Source organism: Euleptes europaea, chromosome 12 (genome assembly GCF_029931775.1).
Source record: "Euleptes europaea isolate rEulEur1 chromosome 12, rEulEur1.hap1, whole genome shotgun sequence".
In the NCBI taxonomy this organism is placed as follows: domain Eukaryota; kingdom Metazoa; phylum Chordata; class Lepidosauria; order Squamata; family Sphaerodactylidae; genus Euleptes; species Euleptes europaea.
The window spans coordinates 34,164,174-34,180,441 of NC_079323.1; the positions used below are offsets into that span (position 1 = coordinate 34,164,174).

General features: G+C 42.1%; 1 protein-coding gene across 1 annotated transcript in view; it reads right to left on the minus strand.

Moving 5' to 3' along the window:
• Nucleotides 1–16,268, minus strand: part of SENP7 (SUMO specific peptidase 7) — a 47,840-nt gene that overhangs the window by 19,947 nt on the left and 11,625 nt on the right. The window contains exons 5-11 of the mRNA XM_056858175.1: nt 12,096–12,302; nt 9,513–9,707; nt 6,508–6,617; nt 5,576–5,754; nt 4,353–4,701; nt 3,218–3,384; nt 1,125–1,259 (exon numbers count right to left, since the gene is read on the minus strand). Coding sequence (XP_056714153.1) covers nt 1,125–1,259; nt 3,218–3,384; nt 4,353–4,701; nt 5,576–5,754; nt 6,508–6,617; nt 9,513–9,707; nt 12,096–12,302 — 1,342 coding nt within the window. The remainder of the gene's footprint in view (nt 1–1,124; nt 1,260–3,217; nt 3,385–4,352; nt 4,702–5,575; nt 5,755–6,507; nt 6,618–9,512; nt 9,708–12,095; nt 12,303–16,268) is intronic.

Genomic DNA, 16,268 nt, shown 5'->3' on the forward strand with positions numbered 1-16,268 from the left:
GGCAGGACTTCAATGCCATAGAGTCCAATTGTCAAAGCAGCCATTTTCTCCAGATGGACTGATCTCTATCAGCTGGAGATCAGTTGCAATAACGGGAGATCTCCAGCCACCACCTGGAGGTTGGCAACCTTATCGACAATTTATCTTACTTATTCAGCCAAGGTGTCTGAACCATAGTCAGGGACTTCTCTGATGCTGCAGGAGCCAAGTGGGCCCCACCCATCTTTCTCGTACCTTGGGCAGCCACCATCAACTCAGCCAGAATTCCCAGGAGAGGACCTTGGGCAGCAGATAGCTGCAGCAACCAGACATGGGCCTCAATACCTCCCTTCTTTGCCCCAGAGGTTTGGGGGCTAGCTGATGATATCATCCCCTGGTGCCAGAAAACAAAGATGTTGCTGAGGAACAGTGAGCCTCAGAGGCCACTGGGCCAGCTGGCGAGCACAGAGGCAGCCAGCAGAAGCCCAAACGTGATGGCCTGGGTGGAGCTTGGGAGGGGCCCAGCCATTCAAGGACATGGGAGGAGCCAGGCAGGGTGGGCATGGCTGAAGGCCTCCAGCGAACCAGCCAGTAAGAGAAAGAGGGAGGACCAGGAAAGATGGGGCAGCAGATCAGGGGAGAGTGATGCTCCTACCCCTGGTCCAGATAATGGCTCAGGCCAAAGGGACGAGGCCAGGGCAGGGTTGGGGCTGATTGGCAGGGCAGGGAGTGGCAGCAACACAACCAGACCAGGGAGGAGAAAGGGAGCATTATGCTGCCCATACAAGGAGAACGCTCCAGGAAAGAGAGGGCAGGGCAGACTTAGGTTATGCAACCCTCCCCCCTATTTCTATTTTAAGGGCTGGGGAGGCCCCAGGGAATGAAAGCGGTCAACAGCCTGGAGGCTGAGCTGGCAAGGGAGGTCTCAGATTTCCTTTATGCCACTGTCCCTAATTTCACCTCACTAGAAGCTTCTCATGTAGTGTAGGTATATGTGGGGGGAGGGAGGGCTGCTGCCCAAATCCTAGTTCAAACTAGTTTCATGGTTCTCTGAAAATGAGCCTCTTGCGCTCAAGATCTTTGGTCGGATGAGCTTGAAATAAAAGGAAAGGAATATGAGCCTCAGCCAGTCACAGCAAACTTACTCTGGTACAACCTGTTGCTGTTCCTTTATAGTTTCCAATAAAAATAATGGCAAACTTGACATCTAAGAGAAGATCCGCGTGTTCACTGGACTTACAGTCTGAAGTAACCTTACGTATAAGCGAGTCAGTGGAAACCTATGAAATAAAAAAGATTAAACATCTCCCCCCTTCCACCATACACCAACAGCTGCGACAATAATTACATAAATACTTTTAAACACAGGCTCCCCTAATATTCCAGATTTACAATAACACCAGAAGATTTTTCTTAAACGTACTTATTAGTTTTATCCCATTTATTCTCCAGGTTGCTCAGAGTGGCATACGTGGTTCCCTCCCCACAAATTATCTCAACAACCAGTATGCTTCATGGCGAAATGAAGATTTGAATCCATGTCTCCTCAAGTTGTAGTCTGACACCGTAACCAGGAGATCCCAAGTTGAGTCCCTGGCATTGCCAGCTAAAAGTGATCAGATAATATGTGACAGACCTGAGACCCTGTAGAGCTGCTGCCACTCTGAATAGACAATGCTGACTGTGGGAGGAGTGAACAATGAAGAAGGCCTAAACAGTAGGCCTTAGTGAACCAAAGTATAGCCACGATGTTGCTTCCATTTATAGTGAAATTTATACAGTCACAAAGTAAACTCTGAACAGAGTCATGTATTCAGCTAAAATTGTGCTTACTCTGCTAAACTGTGTTTGCCATTTTATCTTATATATAGTTTGTGGTGAAACGGGTCACGCTCACTTCAAAGCCCATAAGGGATCTCAAATTCTGTGCCAAAAGGGAAGCAATAGCTGCCAACCATCAGTATCAGCATATTTTTTTAACATTTCTGCTTAATTGCTAACTTGTTTGTATTTACCTATAAAAAGCTGTAATCCTGTTTATTCTGTCTGTCCTCCGGGTGAGATTGTACACCAGTATACAAGGAGAGAGAGGCAATCAAACTCTAAGATGATTGTCTTTGTGTTCAGTTCGGATCTGTTCCTAGCTGGTAAGCCTCAGTCTCCCGCTGGGTCGGAATTCCCCAACCCTGACCTTGACGGACCAGTGTTCTGATTCAGTGTAACATAGCTTCATGCGTCCACTGAACTACACTGGCTTTTTTATTGGTATATACTGCCAATTAGAGCCAAACTGCACATTATGCCATTTTTGAGGAAAATCCAGCCATTGAAAAATTGCAGCAAGGCCCACGTGCAGTACTAGGTGATCTCCCCAACCACCTTTTCAAGTGCGGAAACAAAGCTGTTTCGAAACAGGGAACAAGATCACCTTGTGCTGCTGCTCTGAGGGCCTCGTAGCAATTTTCAAATGGCTAAATTTTCCTCTAAAATGGCGTTGGCAACCATGGCAGCCACCACAATCTCATTTATATAATCACTAACCAAAGCAGAACTGAAAGTGTTCCTAAGGGTGGAATTACATGTAGCAATTCCTTTTCACTCAAGGGCCTTCTTGTATCAGACAAAGCAACTGTGGTTAGCTTCAGAGTGAACATAGTGTGTGTGTGGGTGTGTGTGTGCGTGGGGGGGGGGGTTGTATATTTGTTTAACCTTTCCCTCCCAGCTGTAAATTTCAAACACCCCACTGCTTTTCTTTCAAAAATACAAAAGCTACATGTCCCCATGTCTTTTTAAATAAAAAAAAAAAACTTAAGTGGCAAAGCAGGAGGGCATGTGCAATTTTAAGCAGCCAAATGCCTTGAAAAGAACTAAAGCTAACCATAATTGCTTCACCTGATAAAAGAAAGCTTGTGTGGAAAACAGTCACAGAACGATGCGTGATGTGTAATTCCAGCCTAAATGCATTAAAAAGACGTACAAAAAGAAAATAAATCAAAAAAGAAAAGGAGGTGTAAATTCTTTAAGGCTGCAATGCTCACTACATCATTAGGAAGTGGGTTCCACTGAAATCAGTGAGATTTATTTACAAGCAGAGGAGGGTTAGAACTGGTGTGCGAAGTCTGTGCAGCTGATCACAGAAGTACACTGGGGTGGTGTATGGTTTCTGCAATAATTATTATTGCACAGTCTGGAGAACAAAAGGATCCTATAGACAATCAACATAGGAAAGGTTTATTACTTGTTCAGTCTTGCTTTCAATTAAACCCTGTGATGGCTCTTCTGACAAAGGCAGCACGTATTCTTGTTCTGTTTCTTTACTCTCAGGTATGTGGCCTTTCGCAGTCTGGAGACGGAGCTTTGTATCTTTTGCATCAGCACTTTCTTCTTCATCACTAGAAAGGACAACTAAAGCAAGGAAATAGCAGTGCAGGAGTAAATAAGGTAACAATGATTTTAACATAAAATTGGTGAAATGATCTGAGCTCTGGTCTATAACTGGTAAAAGGTCAACCCATATATCATCTAAAAGAAACAGTACCATAAAATAGTTTGCAGGCTTTTAAGATCACTAGAACTCCTCTTTAGGTTGGAAGCAGATTATTATTAGGTACAGAAAAGATGCAAGGTTGCACCAAAGGCTACAGGGTCAAAACGTGTCCAGAGGACAAACACGTCTGGAATGTGTCCAGAGGAGGGCAACAAAGATGGTGAGGGGTCTGGAGACCAAGTCCTATGAGGAAAGGTTGAAGGAGCTGGGTATGTTTAGCCTGAAGAGGAGAAGTCTGAGAGGGGATATGATAACCATGTTCAAGTACTTGAAGGGCTGTCATATAGAGGAGGGTGCCGAGTTGTTTTCTGTTTCTCAAGAAGGTAAGACCAGAACCAGTGGTTTAAAATTAAATCAAAAGAGTTTCCGTCTAGACATTAGAAAGAATTTTCTAACAGTTAGAGTGGTTCCTCAGTGGAACAGGCTTCCTCGGGAGGTGGTAAGTGCTCCTTCCCTGGAGGTTTTTAAGCAAAGGCTAGATGGCTATCTGTCAGCATGCTGATTCTATGACCTTAGGCAGTTCATGAGAGGGAGGGCATCTTGGCCATCTTCTGGGCATGGAGTAGGAATCGCTGGGTGTGTGTGTGGGAGGTAGTTGTGAAATTCCTGCACTGTGCAGGGGGTTGGACTAGATGACCCTGGTGGTCCCTTCCAACTCTCTGATTCTATGATTCTATGAAAACCACAGTGAAAATATGTAATTTGAAAATATAAAAGCAAGAAGTACTTCAGATCTAGGGAACATTAATTTGGATATGCATTGATGTGAATTATATCTGCCTATCTCAAAGTTTCTAAAGCAAGTGGGTGGGTGGGTGTTACGTACTTGGCTCTGCTGAATCAGCTGTCTTTTTACTCTTTTCCACTATATTCCCAGGTTCCTCCAAAGGTAGAGCTGTATTCCCTTCTTCTTTCCTAGGAGAACTGACTAGGAGTGAAATCTGGACATCCTTACTGATGACGGAGTGCTGCCTTCTCTTGGGAGAAATATTTGAGCAGCTTTCACCTGGACAACTGACAGAAGTATTCTGATTAGCAGTGGTGAAGGTTTCACAACAGTCCAGTTCCAAAGGCTGGAGAATGTTTTCCTGCTGAGGGTTATGGTCTTGACCCTGGTGATTCTCACTTGAGCATCTGAAGCCAGGTGACTCAATTGGTTCTGTACTCTGTTCTTTCTGCAAAAATCAAATAAAAAATGAAATGAAATGAAATGAAACAGTTTTGAAAAATCAGGTTGCAGTCCCCCCGGGGAGAAATTCATGGTAGAAATACTTAAATAATAGGTTGAATTCATGGCACAAAGTTAACAAGTTTTACACTGGTAGTTACCAATAAGTGCTGAACAAGACCTACTCCCTCCAAGAGTGGTATGAACCACAAAGAAGAAGAGTTGCTTTGTATACCCCGATTTTCTCTACCTTTTTAAGGAGACTCAAACCAGCTTGCCCTCCTTTCCCCACAACAGACACCTTGTGAGGTAGGTGAGGCTGAGAGAGTTCGGAGAGAACTGTGACTAGCCCAAGGGCACCCAAGCAGGCTTCATGTGGACGAATGGGGAAACAAACCTGGTTCACTACATGATGTCATCAGGGCATGCCAGAGGCAACCATTCCTAGTACAACTCAAAGCCTCATCCATTAACACCCCCCCACAGACTCATCCAAATGACGGTACAACGGAGAACACAACCCACATTGGGAAAGATGATGCCAGATCAGAGGTTGCCTTGCCTCGCCATGGCCCTAAAGGTAACATCACATGCACACCAAAGCCGAAAAGCTTCAAGGAAGGCTTGGATCCTTTCAGGTCCCGTCCCCCCAATTACATTTCAAAAACTGGGACATTTCACTTAGACTCAGAAATACCCCACACACACTAGATTCCCATCCTAAAATTCAGTGTCTCAACCTGGTATTTCTAGAGATGGGCAAAAATACTAGATTGGTCCATATACCTACATATACACAGATTAGACCTCATAAAACACTATCAGTTATTGGTACAGCTTATCATTCTTTAGTATGACCAAAACATGTAAAAATTACTCACACTAGGCAATGATGATTTTTTTCGAGAATGTACATTCCACTGACTTGAAAAACCGTCACCTCTTCTTTTTCTGCATTCATTATGTTGAAAGCATGTTTCCCTTAAACCAGGAGAGGCAGTCTTTGAATCTTTTCTTCTTCTCTCTTGACTATCTCTTTCTTTATTCTGTATGTTACAGTCTGTATTTAAAATTGTTAAATAAATAGAATAGTCAAGTAAAGGCAGATTGAAATATACACTTAACACTATTTTAGACCCACTACGTAAGGCATTATTATATTAAAAAGACAGACCAAAAATCAATGTCTTCACCCTACTTTACTCCATTTAGAAGGACTACCTGGTTTCCAAATCAGTACTATGTTAAGATACACTTACAATCTACCTAGTTTCACTAGACATGTAAGGCACACAAAAGATGCCACTTTTATATTGCATTAAATACATCTAAAATAATCAGCACTTCCAGTTCTGTACTCAGTCATTACAATACAGACTATAACGAAGCATAAGCACATACTAAAAGAACAGGAAACTATCCATTCTGTTCCAATGTTACTGAGCGTAGGTACCCAGATAATCAATTGTGTTTAGGGTTAGGGTGATTTTAATCTTCTAGTACCTTAACAGGAATAAATTCTACTGTGTTCAGGTAAGTATGCTAAAGATTGCTGCCTAACAAATTTGCATTATACTCTAATATGAGTTACATGGCAATCTGAGGGATTAATTTCAAGGATGAAATGATCAGTGATGACATCATGGATTTCTATTACGTTTGTGGAGATAAAAGGGTTTGGATAGTCCGTTGAACAGAAATTACAGTCCGTATCTCAATGCGGACAAAGACCAATTCTATCTCAGCAAATCCATTCAGTTTAAATGTCACATCCAAGTTCTAAAATACATTATAAAAGGTCTTAGTTGCAAACCTTCTAACACCACATCACATCTTCTTACAATCAGCATTGGGTTGCTACTTTCTGTATCTTTACAGGGTTTCAGAATATGGTCATTTGGCCTTCTCTGAGATCTTCCATACCTGTAGGGGGAACCCAAAGTCATTAATCTCTCTTAAACCATCAACAATGATTAATCCTTTTACAGATTGTCCACCCTCTTCCTTGACTTGTAACTTCTCAGTGTTCACTAAGCTTACAAATAATTGAATCGTCCTTCAACCAGTTTTTAAAAAACTCATAAACCTGTCAAGTCAGACTGCATGTTTAAATTACATGTTCCTTTCTCTTTACATTGCTCCTTTTGACCAACACATATGTAACTAGAGAGAAAGACACATATACTAATTGAACCAACTGCATGTTGTTACGAATGGGAAATGCAGGATGCCTTGATTAACACTCCAAGAAGCCACTGGACTTAATCAAGGCTCACTGGGAGCAAAAGCTGGCTACAGATTCCACTTCTATTGTGAGCTATGTTGATAATTGGCAACATAGGGACGCATTAGCCTTGATACATAAAAATCTTGCTGCAGCCCAGGAGACTCAAAAACTGTGTTGTGACAGAAAATGCTCACACACCTTTACTGTGGGGGATTCAGTGATGGAGCAGACAGCAGGGGAGGCCAATTAAGTGTGAGTGGTGGCAGGTTCCAACCTGTACAACAGGAGGGAAGGGGGCAAGTGAGTGCAAACTCCCTCATACAAACACAGATCCACCACTGCCTCACTGATACTCAAGGGCAAGGAGAGCAGGAGGTGGAGGGTGGATCACTACGCATGTGACCTAAGTAAAAGACTGTTACATACGGGTTTAATGCCTCACATGCATTAAGTAGCTATTGATTTAGTGAACTGATTTTCTCAGAAAGATAAAAAGGGTGATATTCTCGTTTATACCATGGAAGCATTGCAGTGCCCTAGCAATTTAAAGGATCGTGCGGGGAATATAAATATATATTGTGTGTCCTCTTAGGACTTTTTACATATTCACAAAGATTAAGGTCTAGTTCTCACATCAGAAAGGTGAGTGAAAGTGAAGCTATACAGACTGTTCCACCACACAAATGGTTCTAACCTAGTCTTTCCCTTGACTTGCTAGTTCTCTGTACGTGGGCTTTTTTTTAATATATATGAAGTAGCACTGAATCATATGAGCTGCCACCTGCAGTTTGATGTGGTACAACACAGGCACAGGTTTACCACCTCGATCTAAGAATAAGACTGATTTCTTCATTAAAGGCCAGAATAAGGAGTTGCTTATATTCTTGGTCCACAATCTTGGTAGGCAATGCATGATTGCATGCACATGGTCTTGTTACTGGAGAGATACTGTGAAGACGCAATGATTATAATTTCACACTTTCATGTGGGACTTACAGATACACATTTCTGTAGCTTGCAGAAATAATATCTCCTTATAAAAGACAACTTTTTATGTCACCACATTTACTCATTTGTAAGTCACAAATTATGGTCAGAAGAATTTAGGGGTCATTTATGACTCCAACTGGCATTTCTGGAACATCTGTGCAATAAACAGTCATGGGTACAAAACCTTCTGGCATTATTGTTTTCCTCATCAAAGTGACTTGTGGGTGCACTTCCATGATTGAAAGCAATTAATAAAAAAGAGAATTCCCACTTCCACACTAATGTTCCTTATAACCCCATCTGTCCCTGAAGGTCTAGGACAGCTCATGAACTTCAGATAAACACAACATTATCATCATACTACTATGGCTATCAACAAATAAAAGAATTTTAAACTAATTAATTGATTAAAAATAAGTTTGCTTATTACCAAAAACTTCTCTATATGTGCCTTTTAAAGATACTGACATTACAATCTTATGCATCTAGTAAGCCAAAATATTTCCGTGGGCTTAGACTGGAATAACTCTACATAGGATTGTACCACAAGTGAAGGAAATATTAAGGAAATGTTAGCAAAATTACAGTTTAACGAAGGAAAGGTCACTTTTAATATTTTCTTTCTCCATTATAGTAATTCATTGGGACTAACAGAACCTCAAGAGATAAATGTGTACCCTTAACTCTGACCCACTCATCACAACTGGCTCTCATCAATTAATCAACTAAAGTGTGAAAGACATCAGTCTTAAAATAAGATATTTTAAAAACAATATGCGCCCTTCCCCTATTCTGTTTTGATCAAGGCCCCTGGTTTACAAAGTGAAGGGCAAGTAATTGCCCATGACCTATTGCCCATAAGTTAATACAGATGTTAGATAGCGCAACAGCGATGACAGGACTTCAAGGTCTTTAGAATGACAGACCCAACACATGGCTACTGATTTATACTGACCACAGTGGTGTGAACCTCTGGATTCATACTTTACAAAGAATCCCTACACTTCAAACATTCTATTATATAAGAGGATAATATAATGGCACAACTAAGATATATCTAAGTTTTAGGGAATTTGTAACAATACACTTCTTCCATGGAAATTCTTTTGGAGGAATATATGTAGAAAATATATTGGAATTGACAATCCATATGGATTTTCAGTTCTCCGACAACATTCTCCATTAATATTCCCCTATGGAAATCATCCCCAAAACACACCTACGGAAACAAGAGAGGGACTTAAGGAGCATGCAAACAGGCACGTGAGCACACAAAATACAAAAAAAGGCGAAATATAGCTGAAGTTATTTTGAATCCCATTTATTTCAATTAAACAGGTAAGCATGAGTGTAACTCTATTCGGTGGAAATCAGTGAGGCTCACAGTGCAATCCTACGAAAGTACTCCAATCTAGTACACTGAAATTAATGGCTTTAGTCTGGTGGAACTCAACATAGGGTTGCACTGTTAAAGTGCTTCCCTTTATCATATGTTCACAACTTCAAATGTCCATCCTTGTAAATGTTAGTTTCAACCAAATCATATTTTAGAAATATTAGTTTGACCAAAATCGCACCAAGTACTGTGCTGGATGACATACCTTTTTGATAAAACACAGCTTTGATGAGAACTTATTTTTTGACATGATTCTAGGCTGGCAACAGATAAGGAGGGCTCTTCATCTGATTGCAAGTTGCTAGCATCAGATAGATTAGCATCAGCTAACAGGTGAGTTTGCACGTATTTTCTTCCTGTTTTCGTCCTCAGAACATTCGTCAAGGTAACTTTGGGTTGCCTGTCATACATACAATAATTAATATTCTGGAACTTGTACAAAGAATGCTTGATTGAATTCATGTATCGTAAATGTTTGGGTAATCTCAAAATTTTATTGACTATAACTTAAACCAGGTTAATGAAGACAAGTGAAGTGTTCCAAAGTACAGATGAGTTACAGAATAAGGAAAGACCAAACAAAACTTTTTTGCTGGACTTGAGTTTCAACATCTTAGATGATGGCATTAAATATTATGAAAAACTGCCAGCATGAGTAAAAAATGTAGCACATAACACTAAGAAAATTAACTATGAATCTTAAAAAGCTCAAAAGAGCACATCTTACTATTTAACTACCTACCAGCTGATAAACTGTATATATATATATATAAGACAGCAACAAAAAACTTGAACAATGATTCTCTCATCTCTTCCAGAAGCCACTCAGACAGATATTTTTGGATGAATGAATCGTATCTGTTTTTGTTAGAAAAAAGAAACAGAAAAAAATGCAGCAGCCAGGATATCTGATTAAAAACACAAAAAATAGCAGCAAAATACGACTGTTACAATGAACTATGAAGTTGTGCTTAATGAGTACGGCAATGCCGTCCCATGTTGATCTTTTAGATCAGCAATTCCTACACTTTGAGGTGCTGTGGTTAAGCTCTGGTCTACCCATTCTCTGAAGACGACTACATTTTCCCAGGCCATAGCCACAACATGGAAAACGCCTGAAAGGTTTCTGAATTAAAACACAATTCTGTGTTCTCTTCAACGAAACGGTTAAGAATAAAGGGAAGAGGATGCTTTGTAAAACAGTAGGTGAAATTTCCTGTTTGCATTATGTTCCGTGAGCTGGATCCATGAATGGAGCAAGTACATGAAAGAAGCCTTTGCTGCCAACCCCCTTTCCAGTGCAGCCCCCCATCAAAAGCTGAAGTTTGGGGCCCTTGAGGAATTATTTGGTATGCAATGCCAGTGACTGCAATCAGCTGAAGGGGATCAGCTGAAACATCCTCCCCTTTTGGGAAAGCTTTTGCTCTGCTGATGCAACAGAGCAGTTTCAGCTGACCCTCTCCCCCAAAGTGGCTTTCTATGCCATATCCCACGTTGTTCCCAAACGTTCCTGACCCTCATGGCTGGCTTTTTGAAGGGGAAGCCTGCACTATTCCAAAAGGGTTGTCCTCCAACTGAGACTAACTACTCAGGGCTGCTTCATTCATCCTTCCCCCTTGCTCACAGAGTTCAGTATAGCTACAAAAATGTAGCATAATTTGAATTTAAATTCAAAGTTCATTATGATTTATTCTGGAAAAGGCCTCCAACATTTTCAGTTGTAAATTGGTACTTTGTATTTGCATGTGGAAGTGCATCGCATACTATTGGTAGGCCATGGCCCACAGTCTAAAAACCAGTGGTGCCGGTGCTAATTTATGCTGTGTTATTTCAGTACAGAATGAAACCATCTTCTAGCTGTTCCTTCATCCTTCTCTGTAGACTCTTCTATTAAGGCAGTTTTTTTAATTGGTTCTTGTAGGTTATTCGGGCTGTGTAACAGTGGTCTTGGAATTTTCTTTCCTGACGTTTCACCAGCAACTGTGGCAGGCATCTTCAGAGTAGTAACACTGAGAGACACTGTCCTTCAGTGTTACTACTCTGAAGATGCCTGCCACAGTTGCTGGTGAAACGTCAGGAAAGAAAATTCCAAGACCACGGTTACACAGCCCGAATAACCTACAAGAACCAATGAACTCTGACCGTGAAAGCCTTCGACAAAGTTTTTTTAATGTTCTGAGGTTTGCTGCTTTTGCTGCTGTATGCTATAGATAGCAAAGGATGTTTTCATTACAAAATACATTGTTCCGTTGAGAGGTGTATAAAAAGTCCTATGAGAAAACCAAACAGTTCACAGAGGAATAGGTAAGTTGCTAGTAGCAACACAACTCGGTCTTCTCTGCAAAATGAAGAACTGAGGATATAAAGAACTTTCAAGAATAAACCCTACATGAAACAGTGTAAATATTTCTTTTCTGGGGAAAAGAGATAAAACTGTGAACAGATTTGTCTTGTAGATGTAAATATACATTTTTAGATATGTATGACAAGATCTCAATATCTAATATTGCAAATAGTTAGGGAGAAATAATCCCACTAGTATTCCTAAAACTTGTTAGAAACTAACACAAAGTTTTACAAGAGATATGAATGGACAAATTCCCTCTCAAACGAAATGATCCCAGAAGTATGTTAGGAGAATCCCTCAAAAAGATGTGTGGCATGTGAAAAATGGCTAGTGACCACCAGACAACAAAGGATACTTGCTCATGGAAAACAATTACATGCATTTTTCAATAGTAAGCAGGTAAAAGTGTATCATGTCTGAGACCGAGTTAACCAAACATACCTTTTAGATATAAAAAGGCTTTGGTGAGGAGAACTTAATATTTGCCATATCTCTATACTGTCAACAGATGATGAGGTTTGCCGAGCTGATTGCAACGTGACAGCATGAGATAAATTAGCATCAGTTATAAGCTGTGGCTTTATGTATTTTCTTCCTACTTCCGTCTTCAGGACATTCGTCAACATAACTTTGGGTTGCCTGCCATACATATAACAATAGGATTGATAAATAAAGTAATGAAGTCTAAATAAGATACATGAATCCAACAAAGTTTCTTTAGAGGACTTAATCCCAATGCTATATTTTCACTTCAAGGATCCCAGCCAAGGATTTGTAAAGAATCTTTCTGAACGTGTGGAAATTAGGTGGATTACCTTAGTTGTGTCTGCTTTTCATTCTACAGCTAGACTTTTTAAAATATATTCTTCCCTGAGATGGCTTTATCCACTGTGTATTTAATGCATGACCAATGCTGTCCTCTTTATTCTGATGCTAGCAAATTACGTCTGATATTTTTGCTTGGATACCTAATCCAACATAATGTCTAATCATTTATTTACTGTGTTTACATGTAACAAACATCAATTGCTCCTCTTCACTGAAGGATTATGAACAACCATGTTGGAATATGTGATAAATAACTAAGCAATGCCAATATGTAAGCCTCCTGGAATTATGGAATGATCCAGAGGAAGCCAGAGAAACCAGGGCTCAGTCCTGGAAGGGAACAGACAATCCAGCTAGAAGTTTTGTATCAGCTATAGCTCCTTTCTCTGAGTCCAAGTGAGTTTCCCCTGAGATACTCTGTGAATTTAGCAGCACACAGATGTGGTGAGAATTCTTTATATTAAACATATTATTGTTTGGCTTAAGAAGAACCACATTTCCACTTTAACCTATAGCTTAAAAGCCTGGTTATGGCTTTTCTAAAAACAGCTGACCCTAGCTCTCCACTAGACTCTGATCTTAGAGGGAAATTGCATTACTAAAGAGCTAATCAACCAAAAAGCACATTAGGTGCCTGAAATTATGTTCAAGGATAGGAAGGTCATAAGACCGGCAACAAATTATCTGCATAGAGGGGGGATTTGCTTATCTACACAGGCCGACGAACAGTGTCAGAGACTCTGAAACTGAGTAATTGTTTGAGAACAGGATATTTCCAAACAAAACTAGCCATGATTTGTGAAAACTCATCTCCTAAAAGAATTTGAATGGAGGTGGCCGTTTGACACCCCTCTCTCTCAGGGGGGGGGGGCTATAAAAGGCTGGTCCAGATGCCAGCCCGTCGTCCTTCCACGGAGAGACCACAGACCCATTGAGTGGTTGCCATCTCTGTCTCTCTCTTTGGAAGTGACCCAGAGACCTCTGTAACTGTCTGTCTGTATGTCAGCTTGTGTGTGGGTTCGTTAATTTCTATCTTATATATTTAATCAAGTATTTGCTTGTTTCTTTGCCTTATATTTCTCTTATAAGTTTAATAAACTGGATGGTTCACTGTTATACGTTTTGGTGTATTGTTTAAAGAGTATCTGTGTAAAAGGTCTGTCTTTCCTATCACATTCTCTGGCTTTGCTTTGGTAAGAAGCAGGCAGGGAAACTCCAATTACTAGAACCCAGAAGGGGGAATTAAAAATTATCCCGTCAACAGGCAGCCCCCCTTTTCGGTCCTTTCAGAAGTCCAACTGCAGACCTGGGTTGTTCAGCAGTGTCAGAGTAGTATTCCACTGTATTTATTTCATGTATTTATGTTTTTAATTACATCCCAACCTATCCTGGCCAAAGCTGGACTCACAGTGGGTTACATCATAAAAACACATTATACATTATAAGTACACAGTAAATCATTTACCACTTAAAACTCTTAATGCTAAAATCAGCTCTGAAATCTGACTACGCCCATTTCATGGGCACAGTGGTCAGTGGCCAGTCCAGAGGAAAGGCAGTCAGGTCTCCCAATTTATTCAGGTCTAATTTAACCAGATTGGCGGGGGGGGGGGGGAGGCCAGCTGTGATGCAAACCACTGCTGCTCTCAACCATAGGCCTGACAGAACATCTCAGTCTTACAGGTCCTGTGGAACTGTGCCAAATACCGCAGGGCCCGGGTCTCACTAGACAGAGAGTTCCACCATAACAGGGCCAAAATAGCCCTGGCTGAGGACAGCCAGATACTTCTCAGGCCGGGAACTTCCAGCAATGTTATTCGCTGAGCGTAACATTCTTTGGGGGGCGTACCGGGAGAGGTGGTCCCACAGATACAATGTTTCCAGACCATTTAGGGCTTTACAGGTTAATACCAACACCTTGAACCTGATCCAGTACTCCACCTGGAGCCAGCGCAGCTGATGGAGCACTGGCTGAATATGTACTCTCAGAGGGGTCCCTGTAAGGACCCTTGCTGCTGCATTCTGGACCAGCTGGAGCTTCCAGAGCAGCCTCAAGGGTAGCTCTGTGTAGAGCAAGTTACAGTAGTTTAGCATGGAGGTTACCGTTGCATGGATCACTGTAGCTAAGTCAAGGCGAGACAGGGATGGCGCCAGCTACCTAGCCTGGAGGAGGTGGAAAAAAGCCACCTTGGCTACAGCTGTGACGTGCCTCCATTGATAAGGAGGCGTCCAGGCTCACACTGACTCTTGACAGAAGGTGCAGGTGTTAATTACACCTCATCAAGAGCTGGGAGCTGCTGCACCATCTCCATCCCACCATGGCCCAGCCACAGGACCTCGGTCTTTGATGGATTCAGTTTCGGTCCACTCTGTTTCAACAATTTCGTCACACCTGGTCAGTAGGTCCATGGCGAGGTCTGGTTGGCTGTCAATCAGCAGATACCCAGCTTGCTGGGGGTAAAGTGTAGATGACTGGGGAAGGCTACGGCAAATCACCCCATAAACAAAGTCTGCCTAATAAATATCGGGATGTGATGTCACCCCACGGGTCAGGAATTATCCGGTGCTTGCACAGGGAACTACCTTTACCTTTTACCATAAGTGTACTAATGGCAACCTAGCCCAAAACTCCAGACCAGCTGGGTGAGGGGGCGCATATAGATGTTAAATAACATGGGAGAAAGCATCGCTCCCTGAGGGACCCCATACATCAAGGGGTATCATGGCAATATCTTCTCCCCAAACACTACCTTCTGTCCATAACCATGGAGAAAGAAGCACAGCCATTGGAGGGCTATCCCACAAATTCCGATGTCAATGAGGTGGTGGTCTAAAAGAACGTAATCGACTGTGTCGAATGCTGATGTAACATCTAATCAAATCAGCAGCACCAGCCCACCTTGATCCAGCTGACAGAGGGAGACTGTCTGTGTGGGTGACCAGTGCCGTCTCTGACCCATAACCATGTTGGAAGCTGCACTGAAATGCATCCAGGGCCAATGTGTCCTCCAGGAAAGCTTGAAGGTGTCCTGCTACTGCTCTCTCAACTACCTCACTCAGGAAAGATAAGTTGGACAATGGGTGGTAGTTGACCAGATCACTAGGATCTAAAAATGGTCTTTTTAAGAGTGGACGCACCACTGACTCTTTCAAATTCCCTGGGAAGACCCCTGTACTTAGGGACAGATTGACAATGTCCCCCATGGGAGCCAGCACTGCATCCCTGCTGGCCTTGACCAGCCAAAAGGGGGCCGGATCTAGGAGGCATGTGTGGACTTTACAGCAGCTAGGATCCTGTCTACATTGGCCTAGGACAGTGATGGCGAACCTTTTAGAGACCGAGTGCCCAAACTGCAACCAAAAACCCACTTATTTATCGCCGAGTGCCAATGCGGCAATTTAACCTGAATACCACCCCCAGAGGGGGCCCAGAGGGAGAGGCTAGGGTTGCCAAGTTCCTCTTCGCCATGAGTGGGAGGTTTTTGGGGTGGCGCCTGAGGAGGACGGGGTTTGGGGAAGGACTTCAGTGCCATAGAGTCCAATTGCCAAAGTGGCAATTTTTTCCAGGGGAACTGATCTCTATTGGTTGGAGATCACCTGTAATAGCAGATCTCCAGCTAGTACCTGGAGATTGGCAACTAGTTCCTTAGTGTTTTCTCTCTACATATCAAGACAAATGGAAAGGTGTTTGGAGGATAGCTTGCGGGCACTTCAAAGGTGGAATAGGACTACACGCCCCTCCGCCCGCACAGACCCAGAGGGTGCCGGAGAAGCCGCTGGAGGGAA